The 16,907-nt window shown below is 57.5% G+C and overlaps 1 protein-coding gene across 1 annotated transcript; it reads left to right on the forward strand.

Moving 5' to 3' along the window:
• The first annotated feature begins 264 nt into the window (after nucleotides 1-264).
• On the forward strand, nucleotides 265-16,657 carry LOC107078895 (ankyrin repeat and fibronectin type-III domain-containing protein 1-like). The gene is made up of 18 exons (XM_069197000.1): nucleotides 265-349; nucleotides 4,309-4,535; nucleotides 4,817-5,003; nucleotides 5,486-5,677; nucleotides 6,123-6,236; nucleotides 8,138-8,235; nucleotides 9,008-9,098; nucleotides 9,473-9,580; nucleotides 9,799-9,898; nucleotides 10,225-10,354; nucleotides 10,594-10,713; nucleotides 11,310-11,525; nucleotides 12,711-12,877; nucleotides 12,982-13,123; nucleotides 13,760-13,919; nucleotides 14,772-14,938; nucleotides 15,437-15,626; nucleotides 15,897-16,657. Exons 2-18 carry the CDS (start codon nucleotides 4,374-4,376, stop codon nucleotides 16,475-16,477), a joined length of 2,925 nt encoding a protein of 974 aa, XP_069053101.1. The 5' UTR covers nucleotides 265-349; nucleotides 4,309-4,373; the 3' UTR covers nucleotides 16,478-16,657.
• The last annotated feature ends 250 nt before the right edge of the window (nucleotides 16,658-16,907 follow it).

A 16,907-nucleotide genomic window follows, 5' to 3' on the forward strand; every position in this document is an offset into this window, starting at 1 on the left:
CTCCAGCCCCGGCAGGGGGGTTTCAGAAGCGCGCCCCGCCGCCCCCCGAGAGAGACCCCTCCCTCCCCGGGGTACCTCCGGGTTCCGAGAAGACGCGGGCGATTCACATCGCGAGTCCGGCGCCAGCGGCGCGCCTGCGGGTTGCAGTCACCACAGGCGCAGCGTCAGAGCGAGAGAGAGTGCGGGCTTGCTCTGCGCCTGCCTCTCCGCCCCTGTCCTCACTCGCCCCCGGGAGAGAGCGGAGTACAGCGGCCACCGGGGGCATTTCCGCACGGGCTGGCTCGGTTTCCAGTTCGGGCCCGGCTGGAGAGACTACAGGAGCAGCGAGCAGAGGGTCCCTGGGCGAGGGGTGAGTCCGCCTGTGTGGGGAGACAGACACGACAGAGACGGAGAGAGGAGGACACCTGCGTGATTCCTGTCCGCCGCGCACAGCGCTGCATCTTAAGTGCCACGACACGTCCACGCAGCACAGCTCGACAGCACCCGTGCAAACGGGGGGAGTTTGTTAGCGTGAACCCCGGTCACGCTGCAACCGTGTTGTACCGCGCTTTACCACAGTACAGCTTTAAAAAAGTACGGCATCGTGTTCTCACGGGGTCTTCGTCGTTATTGCGGTGTGCTGTGTTACACGGCGCCTGACTGCAATACGACATCAGGTGCAACAGAATGTTCTGTGGGTTTTAATCATGGTCGCCGAGTACCATAGTTTACCACAGTACACTGTTACAGCACACTGTAATTCCTACGGTCGAGAGCAGTTTACCCTAGTTCACTTTATGACAGCAGAGCGTCTTCCTTAGTCTACGTTATTGCAGTAGGTCATCGCGTGTCCGTTATTGTAGCGAACGGTGTACCCCGGTTTATTAGAGAGAGCTGTGCACCACGGGGATCATCCGGCACGGGTTACTGTACTGTAAATCAGCACGCCGCCTCGTCGTCATCTGGGCATGAACGAGTCATTCGGGCGGAAGGGTCACCGTGGACCCCACGGAGGTGCCGTGACAGTCACGACGAGACCCTCTCGGGCTGCGTGTTTGTGCTCTCGGGCTCCCAGCGCCACACGGCTGTCTTACATAACGGAATGCGTTTCGTCTGGAAACAGAACTTCGGCGGAGGGCTCCCGGGTGCTGCCCCCTGCTGGCGGGGGCGGGTACCGCAGGCGGGCGGGCAGGACCTGTAGTCGCCTGAGAGGACTGGGTCACTCAGCAGCTGATCACTCCCGGCTGGAGGGGAGTGCTGTGTTAAGGGCTGAGGGAGTGATGTGGTGTGTTAAGGGCTGAGGTGTGAGTGACTGGACAGGTGTAGCAGTTGTGTGTGTGATTGGACACAGGTGTGTAGCAGGTGTGTGTGATTGGACACAGGTGTGTAGCAGTTGTGTGTGTGATTGGACACAGGTGTGTAGCAGGTGTGTGTGTGATTGGACACAGGTGTGTAGCAGGTGTGTGTGATTGGACACAGGTGTGTAGCAGTTGTGTGTGTGATTGGACACAGGTGTGTAGCAGGTGTGTGTGTGATTGGACACAGGTGTGTAGCAGGTGTGTGTGTGATTGGACACAGGTGTGTAGCAGGTGTGTGTGATTGGACAGGTGTAGCAGTTGTGTGTGTGATTGGACACAGGTGTGTAGCAGGTGTGTGTGATTGGACAGGTGTAGCAGTTGTGTGTGTGATTGGACACAGGTGTGTAGCAGGTGTGTGTGTGTGTGATTGGACACAGGTGTGTAGCAGGTGTGTGTGTGATTGGACACAGGTGTGTAGCAGGTGTGTGTGTGATCGGACAGGTGTACCAGGTGTGTGTGTGATTGGACAGGTGTGGCAGGGATGTGCAGCAGAGCTCTGCTTGAGGCCTGTTGTAAGTCCTATTCTATGTGCTGTGGTACAGTTAGCAGACGAGTTAAATCTGCAGATGACAGATGAGTAGGTGGAGAGGCAACAGCACAGCAGATTATACCTGGGAAGTCAAACACTCCATCACTCTGTACCGCTAGAAGAAAGAGGCACTATGGGAGATTCAGACCCGCAGGATGATGGCCACCAGGAAACACTTCTTTACTGGAAGAGGTGTGGGTGTGTGTAACAGGCCTCCCCTCTGGGGCTTCTGCAAGAGAAGGCAGGAGAGAGTTCTACAGCCTCTCCGCTGCCAGAGAGCCAGAGTGGTCAGGTTGAACTGAAACCGTCCAGAGCTCACGAAGGTGTCCCTGCCTCTTCCTCTTCCAGCATCCTCTTCCTCGTGCCGCCCAGCTGTATTACCCTAGCTGGGGTCCAAATTTTAACTGTGTTGGGGGGGGGCAGCTGTCGGTGCACGACCACAGCTCTCTCGGAGCACACTGCACGGCTTGTGCCTCCTGCAGGTTTGAGGAGGTGCCCAGTACACCCCCCCCCCCCAGCAGGAGAGCGCACTGGGAGGCGCTAGGAGGCTCTGCACGAATATCGACTCCCCTTCCTCCTCCTCCTCCTCCCTGAGTCATTTCCAGCCCTGCTCAGCAGCTGGAGATACAGCCCGCGGTTTCCTGCGCAGCTCGGGGCGAGAGGCGGGTGGGAGAGAGAGCCTCTGCTCGGAAAGCGCAGGAGCCCAGCCGCGGTTTCGGAAACAGCTCAGGGCCTATTTCCGTGCTCCGCCGGCGGCTGTAGACACGGGCTGTGTGGTTTCGCAGCGCGCCTCAGACAATAACAGGTGGGCTATTGTCTCCTGCCGAGCGCTGCCGCCCCCCCAGGGTGACGTCAGGGAGCGTCTCCGCGGCAACCCGCCTGCCGGGCCATCCGACACCAGGCCAGGCTCCCAGATTCCCAGGACTCGGGAGCCGGAGTGGGCAGTGGGCGGGAGGCGTGTCCCGGGACGAGGGCTGGCTCCGGCTGTCAGCCCTGCTGCCGGAGGCGCTAATCCCGACACCGGCCGGCCTGTTCCGGAGTGTCTGTCCCGGCGCAGCTGGGAGACGGGGGGGCTGCCCCCCCCAGCAGGAGAGGGAGGCCCAGTCGCGGGCACAGGCCTAAAAATCCCCGCTGTGTGGGCGCTCCGGCACGCCGGGCGACGGGCCCAGGGATTGCTCGTCGACGCTGCCCCTTGCCTCAGTCCGTCGGGTCCGCCAGCCCGCGGCTCGGTCGGGGCCAGGAGCCGGGGCCCTGAGGCCCCAGCCAGGGCTCGAACCCGGCACCCTGGCAGTGCCAGCGCCAGCCTCCTGCTGGGTGGAGTTGTGTCCCACAGGGAAGGAATTCCCCTTCAGCAGGAGAATCCCAGTTTTCCCCGGGGATGTTGCCCTCGACACTCCAAGAGTGGTCCGGGGGAGGCCCCCCAACCCCCCCCACCCAGGAGGAGCAGGTGCTCAGAGACGCAGGGGGTCCCTGCTGCAAGCCTGCGGGGAGACGCCATCGCCCTCTCCTTCCTCTCCTTCCTCTCCTTCCTCTGCTCTCTGCTCTCGTCCTGATGTCGCCTGGGTGGGGATGTGCCTTCTAACCCTTCAACCAATCTGTTACTCAGCTTCACTGGGAATACGGTCTCCTGACGGGATAAGGGGGTGTCTAGTGACCCCGCTCGACTGAGGTTGACTTCCTGGCCAGGAGCGCGGTCATGTGGTTGTGCCTCCTGAACTGTCGTTATCGAACTCCATCAACCCACTGAGGTGCAGGACTGTGTACAGCGAGGAGGGGCCTGGACACAGGCTGCAGTGTCGCTCGTCCCTGCCCCTCCTCCACACGAGCCCAGGGCAGGCTGTCTCCTCTCCTCTCCTCTCCTCTCCGTGTGCAGACCGGCAGCTGGGAGCCCTGCTCTCCCTGAAGCACCTCTGTCGTCGCGCCGCGCCAGCTGGTCTGCTCCCCCGAGAACAAAGACTTTTCCATGTCGGGATCAACACCAGGCAGGATCTATTCATGAGCGCGTTCATGCCGAGCAGAGGCAGGACGTGTCCCTGGGGGAATTCTAGCCCGGTCCCCGGACAGGAGGAACGCCTTTCCCAGGCTCTGCAGCTGTTGCCCATCAGCACAGGGACTCGTGGGTATCGAGAGCGCGGCCCACAGGCTGGACCGGGCCCCACCTGGGCCAGAGAGCTCCGCCTGTTCGGTTCTGTGTTAACCCAGGACCCAGGACTGGGTCGGTCTTCCTGTGCTCGGACTGGGCGGTTCAGGACGGGTCGAGGTCGTTCTGCAGTTCTGCAGCTGTGGTGATGTAGAGAATCCCACATCCTGTAGGAAATCCTGCTGGGCTCTGGGTTTGGGACCGGGTCGGCGCTCAGGGGTCACCGCGAGCACGCTAAGCTGCAGACAGGGATCGCCCCCTGCAGGCCGCTGCTGGAATCACGGTCTCCTTGCTGTTCCCAGGAGGAGAGCGGGGAGTGTCCCAGTGTCCCAGTCGGAGTGCCGAGCCGCTGTGCTCCCAGAGCACGATGGCCCTGCCGGCCCGAGAGCCCCCCCTGCGCCGCCGCTCCCTGGGGCCCGTCTCCCCGAAACGCATCTACCGGAACCTGTCGGTCAGGCTGAGGGGCGGGGAGACCTCCCAGGGAGACCAATCACAGAGCTCCGGCCGGCACAACAAGGACACGCCCCTGGTGAGAGGCCGCCTCCTCTCTCCCTCCCATCTCCTCTCCCTCCACATCGATCTCCTCCTCTCTCCCTCCATCTCCTCTCCCTCCACATCGATCTCCTCCTCTCTCTCTCCTCCTGTCCCTCCACACCTGTCTCCTCTCTCTCTCCTCCTTTCCCTCCACACCTGTCCCCTGTGTCTCTCTGCTCTGTGCCAGTGTGTCTCTGTGCCCCAGGCCCTCAGGGAAGGGGTGGACAGTGGTGTCCAGTGAGACAGTATTGACCTGCTCCTGCTCTGCCCCCCCAGTACCCGTCTCTGTGGGAGGCGGTGGAGAACGAGGACACCCTGGCGGTGCAGGAGATGCTGTCCCAGCAGAGGGAGGTGAACGCGCTGTCTCCCCAGGGGCTGGTCCCCCTGGACGTGGCCGCCCTCACTCTGAGCACCCCGCTGCTCCGAATACTGATCCGAGCCGGAGCCCGGGAAAACCCACTCCGTAAGTCACAGTCTGGCCCCTGTGTGCCGGAGTCGCTGCGTCTTAAAGGCTCTGTGCTTATGCTGCTGTGTATCACTGACTCTGTGCCTGTGTTAATAGCTCTGTGCTTGTGCTGCTGTGTATCACTGACTCTGTGCCTGTGTTAATAGCTCTGTGCTTGTGCTGCTGTGTATCGCTGACTCTGTGCCTGTGTTAATAGCTCTGTGCTTGTGCTGCTGTGTATCACCGACTCTGTGCCTGTGTTAATAGCTCTGTGCTTGTGCTGCTGTGTATCACTGACTCTGTGCCTGTGTTAATAGCTCTGTGCTTGTGCTGCTGTGTATCAATGACTGTGTGCCTGTATTAATGGCTCCATGCCCCTGTTAATGCCCCTGTGCCAGAGTTAATGGCTCTGTGTCTGAGTTAATGGCCCTGTGCTGATATTAATGGTGCCGGTGTTAATGGCCCTGTGCCGGTGTTAATGGCCCTGTGCCGTGTGCCAGTGTGCAGCCCAGCGGACTGGTCCGTGAAGCTGCAGGCGCTGGTGCGCACGGCGGGGAGGTGTGTGGCCGAGCTGAAGGACGCCGTGTGCACGGGCCCCCCGGAGGCCCAGCAGGACACCCAGAAGCAGCTGCGGGTCTGGACCCTGAGGTACCAGCTCTACTGCCGCATGAGGGAGAACTTCGCCCGCACAGGTACGGGGCTGGGCCGGACCGGGCCGCACCGGGCCCTGCTGCTACAGGCTGACTGGGGTTTAGTGGATTGGACTGGACTGGTCTGAGCTGGACTGGACAACAGTGGACCTCAATGAGCCTGATGTGGGCTGAGCGGACTGGGCTGCTCTGGGCTATATCAGAGTGGACTGGGCTGATCTCCTTTCAGTCAGACTGGGCTGGGCTGCGTTCAGTCACACTGGGCTGGGCTGCGTTCAGTCAGACAGGACTGCTCTCCGTTCAGTCAGAATGGGCTGGGCTGCGTTCAGGACTGTGATGGACATTGTGTCGCTGGACAGAACTACGCTGGGATCATGTGAACTGGACCGGACCGGAGTAAAGCTAGTTTTAATGATTACATACAGATTTTTTTTCTGCTGCAGTAGTGCATGTAAACAGTGTATTGATCTCTCTCTCTGTCACCCAGTGCTACCTGGCCCTCCCAGTAACGTGAGCTTGCTGGTGTCCAGTGCCACCTCGCTGACCGTGTCCTTCAGGGAGCCAGAGGGCACCGTCACTGGGCTCATCACCCACTACAGAGGTGGGGTCTACATGGGGAGAAGTGTTAATAATGTTAATAATACACAGCCCAGTCTGGGTCTACAGTAGAGTCAGTGTTGATGTGTTAATACACAGCCCAGTCTGGGTCTACAGTAGAGTCAGTGTTGATGTGTTAATACACAGCCCAGTCTGGGTCTACAGTAGAGTCAGTGTTGATGTGTTAGTACACAGCCCAGTCTGGGTCTACAGTAGAGTCAGTGTTGATGTGTTAATACACAGCCCAGTCTGGGTCTACAGTAGAGTCAGTGTTGATGTGTTAATACACAGCCCAGTCTGGGTCTATAGTAGAGTCAGTGTTGATGTGTTAATAGACAGCCCAATCTGGGTCTATAGTAGAGTCAGTGTTGATGTGTTAATAGACAGCCCAGTCTGGGTCTATAGCAGAGTCAGTGTTGATGTGTTAATACACAGCCCAGTCTGGGTCTACAGCAGAGTCAGTGTTGATGTGTTAATACACAGCCCAGTCTGGTCTACGGTAGAGTCAGTGTTGATGTGTTAATACACAGCCCAGTCTGGTCTACAGTAGAGTCAGTGTTGATGTGTTAATACGCAGCCCAGTCTGGGTCTACGGTAGAGTCAGTGTTGATGTGTTAATACGCAGCCCAGTCTGGGTCTACAGCAGAGTCAGTGTTGATGTGTTAATACACAGCCCAGTCTGGGTCTACAGTAGAGTCAGTGTTGATGTGTTAATACGCAGCCCAGTCTGGGTCTACAGTAGAGTCAGTGTTGATGTGTTAATACACAGCCCAGTCTGGGTCTACAGTAGAGTCAGTGTTGATGTGTTAATACACAGCCCAGTCTGGGTCTACAGTAGTGTCAGTGTTGATGTGTTAATAGACAGCCCAGTCTGGGTCTATAGTAGAGTCAGTGTTGATGTGTTAATACACAGCCCAGTCTGGGTCTACAGTAGAGTCAGTGTTGATGTGTTAATACACAGCCCAGTCTGGGTCTATATCAGAGTCAGTGTTGATGTGTTAATACACAGCCCAGTCTGGGTCTACAGTAGAGTCAGTGTTGATGTGTTAATACACAGCCCAGTCTGGGTCTACAGTAGAGTCAGTGTTGATGTGTTAATACACAGCCCAGTCTGGGTCTACAGCAGAGTCAGTGTCGATGTGTTAATACACAGCCCAGTCTGGGTCTACAGTAGAGTCAGTGTTGATGTGTTAATAGACAGCCCAGTCTGGGTCTATAGCAGAGTCAGTGTTGATGTGTTAATACACAGCCCAGTCTGGGTCTACAGTAGAGTCAGTGTTGATGTGTTAATACACAGCCCAGTCTGGGTCTACAGTAGAGTCAGTGTTGATGTGTTAATACACAGCCCAGTCTGGGTCTACAGTAGAGTCAGTGTTGATGTGTTAATACACAGCCCAGTCTGGGTCTACAGTAGAGTCAGTGTTGATGTGTTAATAGACAGCCCAGTCTGGGTCTACAGTAGAGTCAGTGTTGATGTGTTAATAGACAGCCCAGTCTGGGTCTACAGTAGAGTCAGTGTTGATGTGTTAATACGCAGCCCAGTCTGGGTCTATATCAGAGTCAGTGTTGATGTGTTAATACACAGCCCAGTCTGGGTCTACAGTAGAGTCAGTGTTGATGTGTTAGTACACAGCCCAGTCTGGGTCTACAGTAGAGTCAGTGTTGATGTGTTAATACACAGCCCAGTCTGGGTCTACAGTAGAGTCAGTGTTGATGTGTTAATACACAGCCCAGTCTGGGTCTACAGTAGAGTCAGTGTTGATGTGTTAATAGACAGCCCAGTCTGGGTCTACAGTAGAGTCAGTGTTGATGTGTTAATACACAGCCCAGTCTGGGTCTACAGTAGTGTTAGTACACAGATAGCTCCTGTAACTCAGTGCTGTGTCTCTGTCTTCTTTGGTACAGTGGAATGGAGCTCGTCAGCGACCTTTGACCCCCTTTGTGGCTCAGTGCTGGTTCACGACACAAAGAATCTGCACTTCATCATCACCGGACTGACCACAGTAAGACACTGTCACTGGGACTGTGAGTGTCCAGTCAGTATCACTGGGCTGACCACAGTAAGACACTGTCACTGGGGGCTGTGAGAGTCCAGTCAGTATCACTGGGCTGACCACAGTAAGACACTGTCACTGGGACTGTGAGAGTCCAGTCAGTATCACTGGGCTGACCACAGTAAGACACTGTCACTGGGACTGTGAGTGTCCAGTCAGTATCACTGGGCTGACCACAGTAAGACACTGTGACTGGGGCTGTGAGAGTCCAGTCAGTATCACTGGTCTGACCACAGTAAGACACTGTCACTGGGACTGTGAGAGTCCAGTCAGTATCACTGGTCTGACCACAGTAAGACACTGTCACTGGGACTGTGAGAGTCCAGTCAGTATCACTGGGCTGACCACAGTAAGACACTGTCACTGGGACTGTGAGAGTCCAGTCAGTATCACTGGGCTGACCACAGTAAGACACTGTCACTGGGACTGTGAGAGTCCAGTCAGTATCACTGGTCTGACCACAGTAAGACACTGTCACTGGGACTGTGAGAGTCCAGTCAGTATCACTGGGCTGACCACAGTAAGACACTGTCACTGGGACTGTGAGAGTCCAGTCAGTATCACTGGGCTGACCACAGTAAGACACTGTGACTGGGACTGTGAGAGTCCAGTCAGTATCACGAGACTGACCACAGCTGGGACTGAGTGTCCAGTCAGTGTGTCTGTCTGTGCATGTGTGTGCCTCTGTGTGTGCGTCACTGTGTGTGTCTGTGTGTTCCAGGGAGGACTGTACTTCGTCAGGGTGTCGGCCTACAATGTGAAGGGATATGGTCCAGCTCAGAGCTCCAGCCCCCCCAGTGCTGCCCCCTCCAGTGAGTACCAGGAAGTGCAGGCTGCCTCTGAGACTGAGCCTGATCAAGATATGGTCAGATACCGTACATCTTAGAAACCTGATTTTCAGAACACTGCAAGGCTGTTGTAATTGATTGATTTTTTATCTGAAATTTAAACTGAGAGGGGATCCCTCAAAAAGAACAGAGGCTCCATATTGCCAATCACTCCATTGATCTGTTACAGTTACAGGGACACTGAACTGTATTGATATTGTAGGGTCTGTGATAACATGACAGGGACTCAGCACTCTATCCCTGCTGTGAGTGAGGGCCCTGTCGGTTTATTAGTATTGCAGGAACCCCAGCAACAGTGTGCATGTCGTAAGCATGCTGTGCTCTGTCGCCCCCTACAGGCTGGACGCAGTGCTGCGGTGTGAAGCAGAGGAGCCGGGAGCAGGCGGCCGGAGTCGGGAAACTGCTGGAGCAGATCCAGGACCCGCAGTACCGGGGCTACTTCATAGGTGACACTGGGCTGGCACACGCTTACACATGCTTTCACACACGGTTACACTTACACACGCTTTATACACAGGCTTACACACACCCACACACATGCTCATATACTCGAATACACACACGCATGCACACATCTACACACCTGCTCACATTCCCTTACACACACACTCGTGCACAGACACACACACTCACACTCACTCACACACTGTCCCTCTGCCTGCAGAGACGTCCAGGGTTCACACCCCCAGCAAGAAGCTGTCTGTGTCTCGCAGCCTCAAGCACCTCTTCCAGTCGGCCACCAAGTTTGTGCGCAGCCTGCAGAGGTGAGTCCTCTCTCCACTGAGAGTGACCGCTGACCGCTATCCCCACTGAGACTGACCCCTATTCCCACTGACCCCTGACCCTTCCTCACTCAGACTGACCCCTGACCCCTCTCCCCACCGACACTGACCCTGCTCCATCGAAACTGATCCCTCTCCTCATTGAGAAATTAGGGGTAAGGAGTTGGGATAAGGTTTAGGGTTACGATCACGGGTTAGGGTAAGGGTCAGGGGTTAGTGTTAAGGTTAGGTGTCAGGGGAGCGATTAAACCCAGGCTCGCGGATCAGTTCGTTAATTCGGGGCGGTAACGTCAGTCTCTGTGTCTCAGGGGAGTGTACCTGGCCGCTGTCTTCTACCACAAGGACAACATCCTGGTCACAGCCGAGGAGCAGATCCCATTGGTGGAGATCCACAGCTGCTCCACCTCCGTCACGCAGGACTTCCTCTGGTTCGCCAAGGTCAGCTGTCAATCACAGGGCCACGCCGGAGGAGCAGCCTCTGTCTTTCCTGTCTCAGTCCCTGTCTGTCTTTCCCTGGCTCTCCTTCTCTCCCTGTGTCCAGCCCTCTCTCCTCCTTTCTGCGGCTGGGTTGTCCCAGACAGTAGGGAGCCGGACAGTGAGCGACTGTGGACAGTGAGTGACGTTTCCCGGCTGTGGGCTTGTAGTGACTACTTTGCCTTCCTCCTCCCTGTCCTCAGCTGTCCTGCGCCTGGAAGGACGTCTCCTGGCTGCAGCAGGCCATGACCTCTTCCCTGTCCTCCTCCTCCTCTCTCCTGCAGACCCGACAGAAGATCCTGCTGGCCGTCTCCCAGCTACAGGTCAGTGTGTGTGTATGAACCCCTCTCTCTCTCTCAGTGCAGTGTTCATGTACTGGAGTGTCCAGTCAGTGTGTCTGTATGAACCCCTCTCTCTCTCAGTGCAGTGTTAATGTACTGGAGTGTCCAGTCAGTGTGTCTGTATGAACCCCTCTCTCTCTCAGTGCAGTGTTGATGTACTGGAGTGTCCAGTCAGTGTGTCTGTATGAACCCCTCTCTCTCTCAGTGCAGTGTTCATGTACTGGAGTGTCCAGTCAGTGTGTCTGTATGAACCCCTCTCTCTCTCAGTGCAGTGTTCATGTACTGGAGTGTCCAGTCAGTGTGTCTGTATGAACCCCTCTCTCTCTCAGTGCAGTGTTCATGTACTGGAGTGTCCAGTCAGTGTGTCTGTATGAACCCCTCTCTCTCTCAGTGCAGTGTTCATGTACTGGAGTGTCCAGTCAGTGTGTCTGTATGAACCCCTCTCTCTCTCAGTGCAGTGTTCATGTACTGGAGTGTCCAGTCAGTGTGTCTGTATGAACCCCTCTCTCTCAGTGCAGTGTTCATGTACTGGAGTGTCCAGTCAGTGTGTGAACCCTCTCTCTCTCTGGGTGACACAGAGCTCTCTGGGCACGGTGGACTTGGGCCAGGTGTACCATGAGCCCATTAAGGACCGGCAGGGGAACGTGCTGCTGGTGACCTTGAGGGAGGGCTCCTGTCTCTCGCCCCCTGACCCCCTGCGCTGGACCCCCCTGGCCCGCTTCCAGAGAGAGAGGCAACGCAGCCACCTGCTGCCCGACCCCACCGCCATCGACACGCTGACCGAGCACCTCAAGGTGTGCCCTCTCGTCTGACCACTCGTCTGCCTGCCTGTGTCACTGAGAGCCTGTCAGTCTGACTGACTCAGGGGCTGAATATCCTGTCTGTCTGAAAGCCCTCTAGGTACTACCCTTCTGTCCCTCTGTCTCTGGAAGACTAAATCTCAGCACACGCACTCTCATGCTCTGATTCTGTCATGCCCGTGTCACCACCACCAAGGTGGATGCTGCACATTGGTGGTGGTGGAGGGGAGTCCCCATTACCTGCAAAGTGCTTTGAGTGGAGTGTCCAGAAAAGCGCTATATAAGTGTAGGCAATTATTATTATTATTATTTTGACAACTGAGCTGGTCAATATTAAGTTGTCTCTGTCTCCCTCTACAGGGAAACCTGTGCTCTCACAGTCAGTGATGTTAGCTGCAGTGTCAGTGTTAATATAGACTTTGTCTCCCTCTACAGGGAAACCTGTGCTCTCACAGTGTCAGTGTGTTAATATTAAACTGTCTCTGTCTCCCTCTACAGGGAAACCTGTGCTCTCACAGTCAGTGACGTTAGCCACAGTGTCAGTGTGTTAATTGCCTCTGTCTCCCCCTACAGGAGAAGCTGTGCTCTCACAGTCAGTGATGTTAGCTGCAGTGTCAGTGTGTTAATATTAAACTGTCTCTGTCTCCCCCTACAGGAGAAGCTGTGCTCTCACAGTCAGTGATGTTAGCCACACTGTCAGTGTGTTAATTGCCTCTGTCTCCCCCTACAGGAGAAGCTGTGCTATCACAGTCAGTGATGTCGCCACAGTGTCAGTGTGTTAATTGCCTCTGTCTCCCCCTACAGGAGAAGCTGTGCTCTCACAGTCAGTGATGTTAGCTGCAGTGTCAGTGTTAATATAGACTTTGTCTCCCCCTACAGGAGAAGCTGTGCTATCACAGTCAGTGATGTTAGCTGCAGTGTCAGTGTTAATATAGACTTTGTCTCCCCCTACAGGAGAAGCTGTGGTATCACAGTCAGTGATGTTAGCTACAGTGTCAGTGTTAATATAGACTTTGTCTCCCCCTACAGGAGAAGCTGTGCTATCACAGTCAGTGATGTTAGCTACAGTGTCAGTGTTAATATAGACTTTGTCTCCCCCTACAGGAGAAGCTGTGCTCTCACAGTCAGTGATGTTAGCTGCAGTGTCAGTGTGTTAATTGCCTCTGTCTCCCCCTACAGGAGAAGCTGTGCTATCACAGGCGCAGCTTGCAGACGGCCCAGCCGGGGCTCTACGTGGGGGTGCTGAAGCTGTGCAGCTCGGTGGATCAGATCCGAGTCCTGGTGCCACACAAGCTGCCCAACCTGCTGTACCACGCCCGCGTCCGGCACAACGCCCACGTATCGCGGTACAGAGGCCGTCGCAGCACATCCCAGCGATCAGTAAGCGGGGCAGTGAGTGCGCCGGCCCCAGCCCTCACCTCTCACCCCTCGCCCTCTGTTCCCGCCGCAGGGAGGAGTGGGCGTGGCTGCAGGGCCTGTGCGGGCACGGCGCGGCGGAGGGGGCTGCGGACCCCGGGCTGGGGGAGTTCGTCAGGTCCCTGAGAGCAGCCGTCTCCCACCTGCTCACGAAGCTCAACATCCCGCTGCACAAGGTACGAGTCCGGGGATCCGGGAGGGAAGAGAGGGGGCGCGCACCTCCCTCTCTCTCTCTGATTCACTGGGGTCACAGCCACCCCACTAACCACTTCTTTACTGGAAGGGCTGCACACCTCTGGCCAGCCCTGCCTGCTGGTGGGTCCCAGAGCAGAGCTGTGTGGCGAGACTGTGCCTCTGCCCCTGACACTGCTCGGGGCCTCGATATCGCCAGTCTCCAGCGCAGCAGCGCAGCTCAGGCACAGCTGCAGACCGACGGACCAGCGCTGTTTAACTTCACGCCTGCGGGTTACTCCGTACTGGGCTGCCTTCAGTGTGGAGTCTGCCTGTTCTGCCTGCGTTCGCCCGGATTTTCGCCAGGCGCACCCGCCGCTCAAAGACGTGCTGGCCCAGTTCGTGGCGGCCCCTGCAGCAGACTGGTGTCCTGTCCCGGGAGCTATCCCGCCTTGTGCCCCTGTGTATCCAGGATGCCAGGGCTCTGACCAGGAAGAAGCTCTTTCCTGGCGATGGGCTGACGTTACCCGACCGGACCGTTCGGACTGTGACAGGCGGCTCGTGCTGCCGTGTTCGGGCGGCGCTTGTGGCCCCGGGGCCCTGTGCTCAGAGAGGCCCTGACAGCTCCTTCCTCCCCCCAGGCGCAGTGCTACCGCCTGTACACACAGGAAGTGCTGCAGCTGGGCCAGCAGGTCTCCTTCCTGCTGCTGCTGCCGCCCTCCGAGGACTTCTGCGCCTCCCCGGGGAAGGACGGCGCGCTGTCCGGCTTCCTCACCCTGCCGCTGCAGATCTTCGAGCTGGGTAGGACACTGCAGAACCACTCACGCCAAGCACACCACGCATATCACACACAGCACTCACGCCAAGCACACCACGCATATCACACACAGCACTCACGCCAAGCACACCACGCATATCACACACAGCACTCACGCCAAGCACACCACGCATATCACACACAGCACTCACACTGAGCACACCACACATATCACACACCGCACTCACACTGAGCACACCACACATATCACACACTGCACTCACACTGAGCACACCACACATATCACACACTGCACTCACACTGAGCACACCACACATATCACACACCGCACTCACACTGAGCACACCACACATATCACACACTGCACTCACACTGAGCACACCACACATATCACACACTGCACTCACACTGAGCACACCACACATATCACACACTGCACTCACACTGAGCACACCACACATATCACACACTGCACTCACACTGAGCACACCACACATATCACACACCGCACTCACACTGAGCACACCACACATATCACACACTGCACTCACACTGAGCACACCACACATATCACACACTGCACTCACACTGAGCACACCACACATATCACACACTGCACTCACACTGAGCACACCACACATATCACACACCGCACTCACACTGAGCACACCACACAGCCAGGTCCCTCACACACCACACCACACACCACACAGCCAGGACCCTCACACACTGCACTCACACTGAGCACACCACATATCACATAACACTGAGCACACCACACATATCACACACTGCACTCACGCCAAGCACATAACTTACTCCAAATTCTCTGCCTGTGCATCTGACCGTACTGCCCCCCTCTCTCTCTGCCCCAGTCCACTTCTCGGCCTACGAGCAGGAGTTCTTCTCTCAGTACTGCCAGGCCTCCCTGCTGCTGGAGCTGGACGCCCAGCTGTCCCAGCAGGCCCTGAGGGAGGCGCTGGACAGGCGGGAGGTGCAGGAGGCCAAGGACAGGCTGGACCAGGTGCTGCAGCTGACCCAGGTCTGTCTCTTCATGCAGCGGTTTCCTAGACACTCACCCAGACTGGGCAGAACGACCCCCTCATAGCTTCAGTACACAAGTCCGATGACTCCCACAGTAGCTTCCTGAAAGAGTTCTGTGGTTCACTGTGCAGGAAGAGCAAAGTGGGTAATAAATACAGACCAGAGTCTGTGTGTGAGAGAGTCCAGTCCAGTCCAGTGTGAGAGAGTCTGGTCCAGTGTGTGTGTGAGAGAGTCCAGTCCGGTGTGAGAGAGTCTGGTCCAGTGTGTGTGTGAGAGAGTCCAGTCCGGTGTGAGAGAGTCCAGTCCAGTGTGTGTGTGAGAGAGTCCAGTCCGGTGTGAGAGAGTCCAGTCCAGTGTGTGTGTGAGAGAGTCCAGTCCGGTGTGAGAGAGCCCAGTCCAGTGTGTGTGTGTGAGAGAGCCCAGTCCGGTGTGAGAGAGTCCAGTCCAGTCCGGTGTTTGACAGTCCCCGCGACTGTGCCCCTGTCTGTCTCCGCAGCACCTGGACTCCCTGTGGCGCAGTGTGCGCTGGATCACGGACGCGCTGCACTGCGTGCGCCACAAGGAGAGCGCGCGTGGCGCCCCCCTGGGCCGGGTCATGGAGGACCAGGAGAGGGGGGGGCCCCAGAGCCCCCACGGCAGCAGCAGCGTCCCGGACCGGGGGTCAGCGCCCGGGTCGACCTGCACAGGTACGCCCCCCCAGCTGGTCGCGACTGAAGCCACAGTGTCGCGGGGTGGACCGGAATGTGCATGGAGTGTCATCTGGCGTCCTGGTGCAGAAACACTGACAGAAGCCCCCAGTCATGCCGGTGCACTTCACACAGAGAGCACACTGTTCACGTGGCCTGGCTGAGCAGGGTGATGGGCGTGGGGACTGGCCAGTCACGGCCCCGACTGCAAAGTGATGGGCGGGGTTTAACGAGCTGCTGAGCTATTGACCCTCTTCCTCTCTCCGTCAGACCGCCGGCCCAGTCTGGGGTTGGACAACGTGCTCTGGACGGGCAGCCGTGTGGCTCCGGACTCCTTCCATCCCAACAGCCCCGTGGACAATGAGGGGTCCCTCAAGAGCAGCGGCCAATCAGGAGCCAGCAGGAGGAGCCCACCCGCGCGCAGGGACCAATCAGCGGCGCGGGCCTACGGCGTCGGCCAACCAGAGCCGAGGGCCGGCGGCTGTGTCGCGGCGGGGGGCGGGACGGACTCCTGGCCGGGACTCGGGGAATCGGGGGTCGGACTCGGGCAGCAGGAGGCGCCGGAGGTTGGGGGCAGTCCGAGTGACCCCTCAGTCCTGGAGGACAGCGCCTGCGCTCCGTCGTGGCTGCGGCTCAGAGACTCTGCCCAGGAGGAGGAGCCGCCTCCCTGGGAGCTCCTGGACAGCGTCGCAGCCCCCCTGCACCAGGACGGCCCCCCGGGGCGGGAGCCGACCCCCCTCCTGCCCCGCTGCGACAGCCGGGGCGACCCGCTGAGGCCACAGCCCACCAGGGGGCGCTGCCTGCCCGAGAGGAGCCTGGTGGAGTGGATCAGCTCGCCGCCGCAGTCCTGAGGCTCGCCGCCGGAGATCCGCGCGGGGGGGACCGGACAGCGCCCGGCTGCAGCGCTCGGGACCGGGCCGGAGCTCAGAACCCGTCGCTGTGCCTCTGCGCCTCTGTGCATTTGAGCCCTTTGCTGTCACACCACTCTGTTGCCTTACTGTACATAAACTCACACTCACTCTGAAACAGAAGCGTCCGCTGTCTTCACTTACTGTACCACCGCGGCGGTGTGTGTGTGTGTGTGTGTGTGTGTGTGTTTGTGTGAGTGTGAGTGTGAGTGTGAGCATGAGTATGTGTGTGTGGTGTGTTTTTCACATGCAGCTGCTGCCCCCCTGTTCTCTTTCCCTCCTCGATCGTGGGCCACACGCTTGCGCAGAGAGCCAGCCCTCAAGGTGAATGAACGCTGCTTTTTTTAGAAGAGCAGAGCAGAGCAGAGCGATC

This window comes from Lepisosteus oculatus, chromosome 12, assembly GCF_040954835.1.
Source record: "Lepisosteus oculatus isolate fLepOcu1 chromosome 12, fLepOcu1.hap2, whole genome shotgun sequence".
Lineage (NCBI taxonomy): Eukaryota > Metazoa > Chordata > Actinopteri > Semionotiformes > Lepisosteidae > Lepisosteus > Lepisosteus oculatus.